Source organism: Oenanthe melanoleuca, chromosome 2 (genome assembly GCF_029582105.1).
Source record: "Oenanthe melanoleuca isolate GR-GAL-2019-014 chromosome 2, OMel1.0, whole genome shotgun sequence".
Lineage (NCBI taxonomy): Eukaryota > Metazoa > Chordata > Aves > Passeriformes > Muscicapidae > Oenanthe > Oenanthe melanoleuca.
This window is the reverse complement of record NC_079335.1, coordinates 46,888,830-46,903,634: the sequence shown is the minus strand read 5'-3', so window position 1 is coordinate 46,903,634 and position 14,805 is coordinate 46,888,830. Positions and strand designations below refer to the sequence as shown.

The 14,805-nt window shown below is 40.4% G+C and overlaps 1 protein-coding gene across 9 annotated transcripts in view; it reads left to right on the top strand.

Annotated features, from left to right (window-relative positions):
• Nucleotides 1-14,805, top strand: part of GREB1L (GREB1 like retinoic acid receptor coactivator) — a 128,656-nt gene that overhangs the window by 99,377 nt on the left and 14,474 nt on the right. For 6 of the 9 annotated variants that reach the window (XM_056483771.1, XM_056483775.1, XM_056483772.1 and 3 more), the window contains 10 exons: nucleotides 317-451; nucleotides 2,367-2,564; nucleotides 3,328-3,508; nucleotides 4,914-5,106; nucleotides 6,487-6,620; nucleotides 8,458-8,815; nucleotides 11,769-11,884; nucleotides 12,198-12,442; nucleotides 13,478-14,040; nucleotides 14,488-14,590. In XM_056483771.1, coding sequence (XP_056339746.1) covers nucleotides 317-451; nucleotides 2,367-2,564; nucleotides 3,328-3,508; nucleotides 4,914-5,106; nucleotides 6,487-6,620; nucleotides 8,458-8,815; nucleotides 11,769-11,884; nucleotides 12,198-12,442; nucleotides 13,478-14,040; nucleotides 14,488-14,590 — 2,226 coding nt within the window. The remainder of the gene's footprint in view (nucleotides 1-316; nucleotides 452-2,366; nucleotides 2,565-3,327; nucleotides 3,509-4,913; nucleotides 5,107-6,486; nucleotides 6,621-8,457; nucleotides 8,816-11,768; nucleotides 11,885-12,197; nucleotides 12,443-13,477; nucleotides 14,041-14,487; nucleotides 14,591-14,805) is intronic. The other 3 variants (XM_056483778.1, XM_056483776.1, XM_056483774.1) reach the window with 1 other exon arrangement.

Sequence of the window (14,805 nt, the reverse complement as noted above, 5' to 3'; positions counted from 1 at the left end):
CACTAGAGGTTATCTTCTAGCATGTGTTTCTTTGTAATCATCAGATGTCACCAGTAGCTGCAAAGCCACAGACCTGACATCATACAACTGTGGTTCCTTTTTTTTTTTTTTTTTTTTTTTTTTTTCTTTAATTAATCCAATTGGTAAATCATTGGATAAAAAAAGTATTCTCCCTCCCTCTCTTCCCTGTATCCCCAGTCCCTTGCCCAAATGCAGATTTGACATCAGCTATGTGGGAACCTGGGTGTGTGTAATGCTCAGTGTTGTTTCTCTGAAACGGTTTCCAGATAATTTGGTGTTGCTAATTCTGATCTAGGTGATGATTTGGACAAGCTGCTGGAGAAGATGCTGCAGCAGCGAGGGGAAAGTGTCATCATTCCTTTTAATGGAGATGTTAGTGAGTGTGTGTCATCTCAGGAGGCGATTGCCATGGTTTCTACACAAGAACCAGGTAATTTTTTTTACATTCAAGATATTAAATAAGTGAGTAGCTTGTTAAACATCAAAATGCATACACTCAGGAGAATCTGAGGGCATGTTTGCAGTGTGCCAACCTTAGAATACTAATACTGCCAGCTAAATGTAGCAATACAGCAGTTGCTCAGATGGAAAATCTCTCTAATATCCTTCAGCAAATTTTTTCCCCTCATGCTTTTGTATTCTCTAAGCTAAAACTTGTTATCTTCTGTTAGGCATCAGGCAGAGTAGAGAAGATGTTTCTTTGTAACACTGGCAGAGTGGATTAATCCCATCTTTTTGGACCGGGAAAGGAATGTAACCTTGAGTTTAAGGCAGAGGGGAATTGTGTTCTCCTGATCTCCTCAGGTGTCCTCCTGCATGGTAATATGCATTAGAAACTTGTGCTCTGAGGCTTAAAATTTTAGGGAATGTGTATTAAGGTCTTGGATTGAAAGTGCTAGGCAAGTGTGATCTGTAATTTGTTGATCAGAGATGTGTGTTATGCAGCATAATGTGATAAGATGCTTAAGTGCAAAAGGTAAGCTAGGATTTCCTCTCTAAAATTGCTGATTCTCAGAATTATTTAGCTATTCAGAGTTCTAAACATACTTTCATTTCCATATCACAATAATGGAAGAAGATACACTGAGCTGTTGTAAACACTGAGATTCTTTCAGATCTGATATCAAAGCAAATTCAACCTCCAGTAAAGCTTTTTTCTGTGAAAGAATGGTATGCTCTTGGTTCATATCAATTAACTTAAATTCATCTATTTAGTGTTAAATCTGAATGAAAGCAAAATGGTTCATTGTCTCCACATGGATCAGGAGATCCAACTAGAAGGACTGCCAGGCACTTTATTCTGGCACCCTCAAAAGTATGAGTGTCAAACTTCCTCAGAGGATTCACTTGAAGGGAGAATGATCTTTAGATTCTGGAATTTTTTTTTCTTCTTATTGTGTACTTTTTAAAAAACCTTTGTATTTTCTCAAACCATTGTTCTGTGTTCATTTTGTCTTTAACATATGGCTGTGCAGTGGTTGAAGCTATTGAGAAACTGTCTGAATAAAAAAAAACTAAAGAAGTAATTCTCCTGAGCAGTGAGAGGGACATTTCTTCCGTAGCAGATTTACTCAAATAAGGCATTTTTGAACAGGAGATAAGCACATGTGCTCACACGCACAAGAAAACATGTCCCTGTGTAAAACAAACACAGTAGAAGTGGCATGAACAAAAACTGTACTACCATCATAGGATTTAATCTGGTAATCTGCAAATTGAAAATACTCGGTTAATGAAACATGGATTGTTGGACATAGAATCTATCTAATGGAAATGCTGAAATGGAGCATGCTTTTTATTTTGAGGAAACATGAGTGCTCTGATCAGTTTCTCAGTTCTCTACATTTAGTATGATATTGACATTTATTGAATCCAAATAAATCTGAGTGTCAGGAGAACATTAGAGCTTTCTACCTCTCTCCCTCTCTCTGCCTTTTATTATAGGTACACATGCACATCTTTATGTATATCTATGTATGTGCATGCATATTATGTATGTGTTGGTTCATGTAACAGAATGCATTTCACTGTGTTGGCATTGAGGTTTCCTTGGGTCACACTGTTAGAAATCCTTGAAACACTTAGGGCATTTAAAAAAATGGGGAGTGCTGCACTTGAGGTCGTCTGACATGTTACCACATTTTGATCAAAGAAAGAAAGTTGGCATTTGTGATCTGCACCAAACTCTCCAGAGTGTTGAGATTTATTCTGGTGAGTGATTTTTTTTTTTTTTCCTGATAATAGAGGGTAAGCTGTTTGGAGGGTCATGTTTTGCTTGGGGGGGTGGGAAAGTAAACATGCTTCTTGTTGTGTTTTGTTTTCTTTTTCAAACAAACACACTCCAGATTTGGATGTTGATACCTTCCAAATTTACCAGCCACAGCTCACAGTTGCCAGAAAGCTCTTGTCCCAGGTTTGTGCTATAGCAGACAGTGGCAATCAGAGCCTGGATCTGGGCCACTTCAGCAAGGTGGATTTCATCGTTATCGTGCCCCGCTCGGAGGTCCTGGTGCAGCAAACCCTTCAGAGGATTCGACAGTCAGGTAAAAGGAGGGGAGGGGAAAAGGGCTGATAAACCCCTGTGTGATGTTAGCACATCATTACTGATGTAAGGGGAAAAGTAAGTTGCTCCAATATATCTTTTGTCCTCATAGTTTGCATTTTATTGTACTTTAAAAAAAATAAATTACAAAATCATTAAGATCCTGGAAAATACCTAATTGACCCATATTTCAGAGTGGTTTGTTCCTACTTCTTTAATTCAAAATTACATTCAAAGTCATGTACATGACCCTGCCTAACTTATGAATATGATAGCACTGTATCTTTACAAGGATTAGTTGTATTGACACAAACATTGAAGCAGAGCATGAAAAGTATGATATGATGTGATATGATATGATAGTAGGGAGAATCAATTTTATATAAATTAATGATATTTTCAAGGGAAAGGTCAGGGTAACTTTTTGTGACTCTATATTATTAGCTTAATATAGGCAAGTTTGGCTTTGGATCATGGAGCATAGCTAACTGAGTGCTGCTTTGGAAATCTTTGTGGAGACCTGATTTTTTCCCCCCTCCCCTTTTTTGATAATGTGGGAGATTTTTGAAAGGCCTTCTGGAGGAAATCCAGAAGCCAAGGAGCACATTTTTGGCCTCCATTGTGAGAGAAATTGCATTTGGATAATCATCTTCTTACTGTGATCTATCAGCGGTTTGGCACACAAGTGGGCGACTTCCCGTTGACCTTTCATTTCTGGATGCACTCAGAGGAAAAGGTTTTTGTTGTATTCTTCTTTTTGACAGGTGTGCTTGTGGACTTGGGCCTAGAAGACAATGGAACAGCCTATCAGAGAGCTGAGAAATACGTGGTTCGGCTGGACAACGAGATTCAAACCAAATTTGAAGTTTTCATGAGGAGAGTGAAGCAGAACCCCTACACGCTCTTTGTGCTGGTTCATGACAATGCCCACGTGGATTTAACAAGGTAGCTGCTTCAGTCTGCAGGAAAACCATCCTCTCCCAGCATCTTTCCTTCAGGTTTTTCAAAAGACTCACCATCTTAGACACCCATTGCTTCCTCTAGGCATTTTGTGCCTTATAATTGGAAATAATCTCTCTTGATTGCCCATGATATTTGTTACCTAATTCTGATTCAGCTGAAGGTAGGTGAGACTAGTTTCAGATTATTGGATGCTTAGCAGGACTCTTTTTAGGGTTATGTGCTATGGTGCTGAAATCAAAGGGAAAATGCTGGATTTTGCAAATTTCTTTGTTCTTCTTGCCTTTTTTTCCTATTCCTCTTCTTTTCCTAACCCTACTCAAACCCAAATGTCTCTGATATTCACAAGCTGATCATGCATTAATTCATGTTTTTATTTGTGATGATAGTGTTGTTTATGATATTAGAAAGCTTACATACATTTAAGTCTGCATCATAAGAAAGATGCCACAGTATATGTAAGAAAAGGATTTAAAAAAATAGCTGTATTGGATTTGACTTTAGGTCTAAACACAACATGTACACACATGCAAAAACTCACACCAAATCATGACTTCATCTTGAAAGAAGAAAGAAATAAGTGAAGCTGATTATTCTGTTCTTGTTCCATGAGTAAACTAAGGAGAATAATGTGGTTTTAAGCATGATTAAGGTTGTGAGATTCTAATATTTCAGTATCAGAAAGAGTAGAAGGTGTCCCTACTCGTGGCAGGGAGGTTGGAACTAGATGGTCTTTAAGGTCCCTTCCAACCCAAATCGTTCTATGGTTCTAAAGTAAGCAAAATACTGTCCTTGAAGGACAGCTGAAAATAGACAAAAGTGATCTTATTTCTACCTGGGCTTCCCCATCACATTTTTTTTTAACTGTCTTTGCTATACTTTGAATTTGGAATTTTTGAATATATAATGGAAGTAAAGGCAATTTCAGGAGCTCAGAACATCAGAACAGCAGTAGACTTTCAGGCTCCCCAGAAATTTTAGAAATTTGTTGTTTCAGACTGGAAAAGCCACTAGATTTAATAAAATTGCAGCTATATCCTATCCCCACAGCTCATGGAACAGTATTTCTTAGTGACAGGGATTTAATCATCTTTGGCTTATTTTTGGTTTCCTCTGTGTGATATTTTTTAAATTGTCACACTAATCCACCTTCTCACTGTCAACAGATTTTGATCCTTTATTTAGGTGTTTGTTGTTTTCCCTTGTTTTCCTGAGTTAACCCACGGAGAACAGTCAAATGTTTTTTGAAGTCCTTTACCTTTCCTAAGAGATTTTTTTGAGCTGTGGTTATCTGTGTCATGGTCATTTAGAGATTTTTCTGTAGGAAGAGAGTAATCCATTAAATTTCAGGATGTCAGTAAGGCAATTCTTTGCATTCTTATTTCTGCAGTGCCATTTCAAGTTCCCTGTCACATGGTGAGCCTAATCATGGTCTGGCTGATAGAGTTATTAATTGCAGGGAGGTGCTTGAAGCATTCAACCTCCTTGTTCTTCAGGTCAGCTCTTTTCCTTATGCCCTGCAAACGCAGCAGTCCAGGATCAGCTCTAGCAATGAGGTACATTGGATACAATCTGACACTGTGGTAAGTGTTTAACTGTTAATTTTAAATATGAATTTTAATGTGGAATTCACACCCAAAAGAATCTAGAAAATGTATGTGTTGGGAGGGAGCTCTTTCTCTGCTGGAGTTTATTCTCTCAGATTCTAGATGATGGTAGAGGTAGCACCTGATATTTAGGAACAGGAATTACAGTTTTCTTTATCCAGTCATGCAAGATGAGAAACCACTTTCTGTGCTCTGGTCAGACAAAGATATGTAGACATGCCATAAAGCTCCAGAGCTGGCTTTCCCTTTTCAAGCAGTCTGACTTTTGACTGTAAGTTTTATGTCACATAGCCTGTCAAGTCTATTCATTAGTTTCCCAGTCCTAATTAAAGTTGTGTGCTAGGTTAACAAGTTTTGGTGCAGTAGGTGCTGTCATTGTGCAGAGGAAAAATCCTTTTGGATATCCTGCATTATTAACTTTTTTCATCATTTCAGCCGGCTGATTCTAAGGCTGTTTCAGATAAACCTGTTAAAAATAGCATTTTCTCCTATTAGCTGTTTGGTGTATTTATATCAGATTTGACTTTACTGTGCTGAGTGGACCATTAGTTTCTGCAAAGTGTCTTAAAGTGGGATCTGTAAAAAATAGTTAATGTAAACTGACAGAGTGAATGAATATTCTGTTTGCTTTTTGGTTGATTGTTAATATAAACAATGTGGTGACCTTCTGTAAAATGATCTAGAATTTTTTTGTTTCCCAAAAGTAAAAAAATTAACAACTTCCATTCTTGTGATTAAAAAAATAGACCACAAAAAAGGGGGAGACTGTAGATAATTAACTACATTCCTAGATATTACTGCTGATATAAATGCACTGGAGAACATGCTGTGCTTCCATCAAAGGCTCACAAAATTTGAAACACAAATATTCTGTCTTTCTGATAGCTGTCTGCAGATTTACATTCCAACAAAAAAAATTTAATTTGTGGTTTCCATTAGAAAAGCATGTAGACTCTGACAATCATGAACAATTTTGGAAATTAATAATCCTTCTCTTTTCAGGTTCTACTCTAAATAGAAATGAGATGACAGTAGATATAAAGCCAGAGATAGGGAGTCAGAGAATAATTAGCAGTATTCTAGAAACCCCTCAGTCACGGGGAGGAGATATACTGAAAAATTTACAAGGACCTACACCTGTTTTTCCTAGCTGTAGGTAAATAATAAGTTAAGTAAAAAATAATTTACATTTTATTGTATTCGTTGAAACAAATAAATAGCATCACTTAAGGAGAAGGGATAAAAATAAAGGATTTTTGTTTGGGAAAGTGCTTTCCACTTATTTTTTTAAATTACACAAGCAATAAAAATTTGTTCCAGAATACCTTATATTTTTTCTGTTTGTGTATGAAACAGGATGATGCAGCAAGTGAAGAAAAGCTATACTTTGGTTTGAATGAATACAGCAAATCCCTCCAGTGGGGAGTCACAAGTCCCCTTTTGAGATGTGATGAAACCTTTGAAAAAATGGTCAACACGCTTTTAGAAAGGTAAATAATAAAATGGGAGCTTGGGATTCTGCCCAGTTGGGATCTCAAAGATACATCTTTATGAGCCCCATTATGGGGGATGAGACCTTTGATGTTGATCTTGGAAAACATGAAGTATGTGCAATTTTATTTTTATAACAAATTTAGTGCAGTTGAAGAAGGGAGTGGATATCCTTCATTTGATTTTAGAAGAGATTGGGCCCATTCAGCAGCAATCTGGGCTCAGCTGTGCTTCTCTCTTCTTCTGGCTCAGCCCCCACTGAGCTCAGAAGGTATCAAGGGTTTCATACCTCACCATTTCTGGTGTCTGTCTTGTTAGTGGTGAGGGACATTGCTTCAAAAACATCATTTTTGTTATTTCAGTAGTTGGCCATGGTTTTGGTTCCTGCAGCTCACGGGCTGTTAGTACCCTGCAGCTGCCTGAAAAAGCTACTTTCATGGCACATATCCAAGATACAATTAAATGTGCTCATTTCAGGAAAGAAGAGAATACTGTCATTTCCAGCAATGTGGAGTTAATCTGCTGTGCAAATCAGCAGGACAGATCCCTTATAGCATTTCAAATAATAGGTCTCATGTTTTCATATTTACCAGAACAGGATTGTTCTGTGTTCAGTACTGTGTTTTCTGTTTTAATTAGGTCAATATAATAGTTGTAAATGTATCTGTATATATTAAGTGAAATTCAATAACAAATGTGTTATATTAGCAACATTAAGTACATCATTAATGCTTAATATTTGTTATTATCTACAAATAGGCAATAATAATTTGGTCAGTTCCTTAAGTTTCTCCTATCAATTTAGGCTCTGTTTTCAAAAAACTAGGCTATTCTGTCTGGGCAGATGAGCCATTAAATCTTACAAGATGAAAACATTACGGACATTTTTTTATTATAAGAAAGGCTCCATTTGTTTTAGTAGCAGAAGTGCAATGAGTACTTTTATGAAGAATAAAAAGTATTTTAAAAACTTACTGGTTTAATGACTGGCTTATGGTATCCAGAACAAACTACTGTATCTACTGGCTAAACACAAACCCCAAACTTTCTTTAAATGGGTATCATATTGGCTATTGGATTACACAAGAAAGAGACCAGAGCAATTTGGAACTTCTAGTTATTTTAGTTATTTGGACTTCTGTGGCATAAGACCAGCACTCAAGGCATAATAGTGTAGTGTTTTTTTTGTATTATGGTGGCAAGTGAGCTCATGGGAAATGTCTAGAAATTGAGTGGGGTGTTTTGTTCGAGTAGGTTTTAATTTTATTTCTCTTAAAATTTTACTTCATATTTGATGTCACTGCATGTAGCTGTAATGAAAGCAAAGATTTTGGCTATGCAAGTTAAATGGCAAAATGGGAGTTCAGATTTGGCTCAGAGCCAGCAATTCCTATTGGAATTAGCAATTCCTCAGAGCCAGCAATCCAAATTTCTGGTGAGAGGTTGAGAGATGTGAAATGATGAAGTATTTCTCCCACAAACCACTTGAAGCCACAATGTTCTTCAAGTTTGTAGAAGAAAAAGCTTGTGGAAAGCAAAGCAATTATAAGCCTGTGCTCTTGGAATGAATCGGATCTGAGGTGTTCCTTATCTCCATGAAGTCAAAGATCTGTAGCTGAAATTTTGGACCAGATGAGGGTATGAGAAGTTTATAATTCCTGTTACTTGAGCTCAGGACTTGGGCCAAACGCAGAGAATTTTTGTTCAAAATTTCTATCTATGAAAATGGAAGACTTAGAGCACTTCTGGAAAAATCAGGCATTTTTTTACCATGCAGTCCTGCATTTTGGCTGATTTTCACACAATGATTTTTTATTTTGGCACGTGCTAATGCAGAGCTGTGTCTCCCCCAAGGTACCCCCGGCTGCACAGCATGGTGATCCGCTGCTACCTGCTGATCCAGCAGTATTCCCAGGCCCTGATGGCCCTCACCACCATGGCCTCTCTGAGGGACCACAGCACGCCCGAAACGCTCAGCATCATGGACGACCTGATCACGTCTCCGGGGAAGGACAGGAACGGCTGCGGCCACATGCTGGTCATTCGGGTGCCGTCGGTGCAGCTGGCCATGCTGGCCAAGGAGAGGCTGCAGGAAGTCAGGGACAAGCTGGGGCTGCAGTATCGCTTTGAGATCCTCCTTGGGAACCCTGCCTCCGAGCTCACTGTGGCCAAACACTTCGTGACACGGCTCAAGGTTAGCAAAACTCAGTGTTTGTCTGTTGTGTTTGTGTGTAGTCATCTGGCTGTTGTAGTTGCTCTGTGTTTATTCCCACATGTTAATTATTCCATAGGGAACAGGCAGCTGTTCTGTATCTGTCACTGTAAATGCATTTCTGTACTTTGCACATAAAAGAAAGAACAAACCTGAATTGTTACTGGTCCATGAAGTCAAACATCAGCTGTTATTTCACTTCTTAAAGTTGAATAACAGAATGCATCAGATAGGGTTCATCTCTAAAAGTAGAGCTCAGATCTCTGTAGGCAAACTAACTGTTTCCATCAACTTATCTGTCTGTCTAGTGTATCTGTTGTCTGCTCTGTTCATCCATCTTCTGCCCTTCTGATAACTGGTAAAGTATGCTGTTTGTCACAGATTTCTTTCCTCAACCCCCTGCATGCTGAAAGCTTAAAGAGGTTACATGTATATATGCCTAGCCTATCTGCACCAGCCTAAAATTTTGCATGGATTTACAAGAGCATGGTTCAAGTAGCCAAACCCACTTCATGAATTGACCTCACTACATAAAACAAAGGGGAGATGGGTTGCCTGCCTTAGGTATCAGCCTGAAAGTAATACTGGTTATCTGTCCTGATCCTTGCTCTAAGTCTCACAGAGAGATTAATTTTCTGCTTCTACTATGAGTTATACAGTGTATTCAAAACCACAGAGAAGAGGAATAAATTTTGTGAGCCTGTCTGAAAGAGCATGCCTACAGCCAAAAGCAGATAAAATGTCCTTTAAAGAAGCTATGACTTCTGCTTCTCAAACTTTATCTGCAGCAGGAGAGGGAAGAAAGTAGTCATAAATGAGACAATGACATGTGAAATAACAGCTCTGTGCTGGTGGGTTTTTTGGATAGGCATTAATTCCACTCTTAAATCATTGTGGATTGAGTCCTGTGAGGGCTTCTTAATAGTGCTTTGCCATAATGAGTTGCAGCCCTTACACAATGCTGAAGCAGCCTGGGAGGCCTTGACTGTGGAGCTGTTGCAGCTGGATATCAACATACACATTGGTCTGGAATATAGAAATTTTATCAGGTAGAGAGTGAAAAACCTTCTAAATAATTCTTCTTATTCCTCTCTCCAAAACATAAGATGCATTTTTTGGACTAAACAAAGCTGTAGGATTCTGGATTTGTTTCTTTTCTTGCAGTTTACTAGAAGAAAAGCCCTCAAATCTGAACCATGCATACGAAGGGAGTAAGGAGAGGAATTCAGTTGCCCAAATATAAGCCTGTAGTGTTTTTTTTTTTAGGTAGGCTGTCCCAGTAGCATTTCAGAATAATAAAGGTCACCTGTGAGGCTGGTGCTACACTACCATACCTGCCAGTCTGGTGCCTAGGGGAGCACAAGATTTCTGACATGGTGTGAGCCTGTGTTTGGGGAACTGATTCCCATTACAAAATTCATCAGCCTAGGTTATTGCGGACAATTTTGATTTAGTCTCCATGCTGCTGGGCATTTGTTCTGACATTAGGTGGAGTAGTGAAACAGAAGGACTAGAGCCAGTGGAAAACTTTCACTAAAAACATCCCAGCCCTTTTTTTGACGTGCATATGGGGAGAGAGCAATATGAGGCTGCTGAGTGCTCAAAATGTGGTCCCACCGATAAATACTCTCCATGGAAGGATGAGACCTCATCATGATCATTTTCAGAGGCAGGGAGGGAAACCTTGTAGGTGTCAGTGAACGCAGCTGAAAAGTGTGATTTAACTTAGCCTCTCTCTCAGAGGGCACTAGCAGGGTGTGTGATGCCACAGCAGGGCAGGGAGGCTGGGCAGCTGGCTCTGCAGGGCTGGTGGCTGCCTTGTTCCCTCTCTGTCAGACCAGCCTGCTGGCCAGCCAGACCAGCCAGACAGGTCATTCCTCTCCATCAGGGAGCCAGAGGTACAGAATGAAGCAAGAGATGGAAGACAAGTTAAATAACTATCTCACTGACCAGGGATGCTGTCATGGCAAACCGTTTAAGTGTAACAAGAATCAGACTTTTTGGGAGACATTGAGAAGTGAGGAGCCCTGAGGGTTGCACCTCTCTGACCTTCCTGAGAAAGATGGTAAAGAAATACATCTTCTGATGCAAGTTTACAGCTCAAAGCCCCAGGCTTTGAGTCATTCTTTGTAGGTCCTTATGCTAGTGAAAAGAAAAACAAGGAAAATCAAAAGAAAAACTATCATCCCCTATTTCACTTTCTAGTCATGCACTTTCACAGAAACTTTGGTCACTGGAGAGGCAGGGGAACACACAGCTGGACTAACCTTGATGAGCCAGAAATTCTCTCTGCTGCCAAGGCTGCTTTACCAAGTCAGTAGATACTGCTTGGTAATTGGAGAAATATTTTTTTTCAGAAAGCTCTGCTGAGCCAAGGGAAATGAAGGGTGTAAGGGCATGGGACTGATACTACCAACCTTTCCAGTGCTAAGGGAAAATGGTGCAGTTTTGTGCTCTCAGGCCTTGGTAGACTGTAGGTAATGAGTTCCTTTGCAGGGAAATTACCTCCAGGGAAAGGTGAAAAGTGTTTCTGTCACATACTCTTTCATTGTATAAAATAATTAAACAAGGTTCATTGGCCCATTTTCATACTCCACTTTAAAGTCTTAATTTAGCTTTACATTAATATCTTCTATCTGTGCCAAATTGATGCATCAACTGCTTTTTTCTCTGACAGACCACACTAATACCACACCAGGTGAACATTTCCAGCACTGGATAACATATGCTATAAACCATTTTCTTTGCATTTAATGCTTGGCTAACAGTTGGCTACCAGAAAGCAAATGCATGCCTGCACCCAGGGTCTCCATCCTGTTGGCTGTTGAGTAAGCAAGCCCTATATGCAAAGCAAAAGGGAAATAATGAAAAAAGGAAACAGCTGCAGATTAAGAGGAGGTTGTTTAGGTGTGACTGGAATGCTCTCTGTTCACAGGCTTGGAGGGGCAATGAGCAGGATGACTGGATTCCTCGCACCTATCAGGATCTGGAAGGTCTACCTTGCATTGTTATTCTCACGGGCAAAGACCCTCTGGGAGAGACTTTCCCCAGGTGCTGTTTTTACTTTTTCAATGTGATTGCTCTCTAATATGTTTAGATATTTTCATAAAAGAAGTGTATTTTTGTAGACTTCAGTTAGGAACCGTTTAAAGGTTTGGAAAGTGCAGTTTGTGAAAGGTCACACTGCTCTACTGTGTGGGTCAGTGTGCAAGCACCAAGGAGCACAACTTATGTGCTGAATGTTTTAAATAATTTTATATGTACAGCTAATAAAATTGCCCATAATATTAAGTAAGCAATTAAAGGTAGGGAGTGTTTTTCAAAGAGAAAACAAAACTTTTTTCATTTGTGTTGGCTTTCCCAGGTCGTTGAAATACTGTGACCTTCGACTAATTGACTCCAGCTACTTAACTCGTACTGCATTGGAGCAAGAAGTAGGCCTGGCATGCTGCTACGTCTCCAAGGAGGCAATTCGAGGGCCCATTGTAGCTCTTGACCTCAGTGAGAAGGAGCAGGAGAAGGCAAATGGCAGTGAGAATGACCCTGATGAGCTGCTGATAGACTTGGACCGGCCCCAGAGCAACAGCAGTGCTGTCACTGGAACCTCAGGTCAGTTATTCTGCTGTTGGCCTGAAAAATAAGTTTTTATTCTTGTGTCATTGGAATTTGGATGCAAACAATTTTTTTTTTTGAGAATTTGAGATGTTTTCTTAAATGTGGGTTGCTTAGCTGGATCCAGCTGCAGGCTAGACAATGAAATGTTAGTTGCAGATTCTTCACACAGTGAGCAATTTTCCTGTCTACTGCTAAAAGGAGATGGTGTTTCAGTGGGAGGGGTGGTATACCTTAACTAAGCATCCCTTGTGATTCTGATTTTTAAACTTACATTTCACATTTGTTGCTAGCTTTGTTCAGTGGGTCCTGAAGAGATCTTAAAAATCAGAGCAAAAAGGGCTAGTATGAAATTCTAGGAATAGGAAATGCTCTGTAACTCTGGGAGTACCTGTGGGTGAGGATGGATATCTGCCTCCTTGCCAAGACCAGCAGAATGGTTGGGTGCTGTCCTACCTCTTCAGGCATCACCTCCCACCAAGCCTTCCATTCTTTGCATTTTGCAGACACTTCTGGTTCCTTCCCTGTATTTCCCTATGAGTCTGAGATGTTAAGACAGCTGAACTGGGTCTTTGCTATGCATCAAGTCTTCCCATAAATTAACTAAACCTGACAGGTGGGGAGGAGGAACATATCCTAGTTCATGTCCAAGTTGCAGTGAAAGAAATGCTCAGTTTTTCATAGAAAGGAAGATGCAATTGATCTGTGTGTACAGTGGTTATTTAAACCTGACTTCCAGAACGTTGTACCATCAAATTCCAAATCCTAGATGGGAAATGATAGCTAGCATATAGAGATTAGGATTGAACACTTGGAGTCTGAACACTGTTGCAGCAGGGCATCTGCCTCTCCAGCCAAAGGGACAGACACATGTAACTGGTTTCTTTATGCATGGTGAAACACTGACCTAAGCCACAGCAGCATTCATTCAACAGAATATTTGTGTGTTAGGATTTTTGCATAGACCAAATGAATTCATGGTTTTCCTACGTCAGTCAGTAACTTTTCCTGGCCTGCTTTTTGCTTTCCCAGGTTCCCTGGCTGACAATGGTGTGAGCTCCTCGAGTGCTGCAGACAAGTCTCAGAAGCAGGCGCCATCCCTTAACTTCCAGGCTGTGGCACACAGCTCGGTCGATGAGGGAGCTTATTCCAGTTTTACAGCCAGGGAGAGCCTGAAACAAGAGTGTGACTCTTTGGGTACCCAGATGGCGAGCAGCACCACCCCCAAGCTCTCCTCAGTGTCTTCAGTGTCCCAGACCCTCCAGTGGCCTGCCCAGTCAGCCAAGGACAGCAGAGCCATCCGTGCGGCGCTGCCGCGCATCGTCATCCTCTCCAAAGCTGCCTACTGCCTCCTGAGCTCGCAGAAGAACGGGAGCTTGCCTTCCTCCTCTTCCCTCCTGCCTCACGCTGACGTGTCCTGGCTGAGCTCCCTCAGGCCCCTGCTTCACAAGGACATGAGCAGTGAGGAGCAGTCTCTGTACTACCGGCAGTGGACGGCAGCCCGGCAGCACCACGCGGATTTCAGCAACCAGGCTGAGGCCTCTGGCACCAGGACTTTCCACCCCAGGCGGCTGCTTCTGACAGGACCTCCACAAGTAACAGCACTGTTCCTTCCTCCTGCCTTTCTAGCAGTCTGAGGGGGCCAAGTTGGCAGTGATGTGTTTTGAGGTCAAAAATCAAAGTCACATTTTAAGGCTAAGTCCACGCTGAAAGTGGCAAGGAGAGGAAGGGTGATGCTTTATGTCATGTTTTAGCCTAAACGAAACACATAGGGGTGGCACTGGGCATAGCATTGCTGTGAGCACGTCAGGAGAGCAGTTATCACTGCTGATCTCCCTGCATACAAAAGTGGCCAGGTTGTGCTTAGAGACCCATTTAGTAAAAGTATTTTCAGTATACTGGGCAATATTACATCTTGCAGTGTTTTCAGGCAGAGCTGAACACAGAGTTTTGGGATAAGCCCACAGGCATTTATCTGAAATTTACCCTTCCACTGTAGTAGTTTGAGTTGGCATTTAGACTTTTTTCCATTTCTGGCTCAGGTTGGGAAGACTGGTTCATACTTGCAGTTCCTAAGGATTCTCTTCCGCATGCTGATCCGGTTGCTGGAAGTAGATGTGTATGATGAAGAAGAGATTAATACCAGTAAGTATTTAGCAGGTATTCTTAAGATGTATCATAAAGAGGCTATGTTGTGCATTATTCAGCAAGGAAGTTTTTAGGCTCACTGAAAGACTTTGAATTGCACCTTCTACATGTCCTCTCCACTGGTGTGTAGCTAGACTTTAGGTTTCTGCATATTTTTCAGCATAGATTGATAAAAAAGTTAACTTTATAATGGGCTTGTCTGAGAACTATTA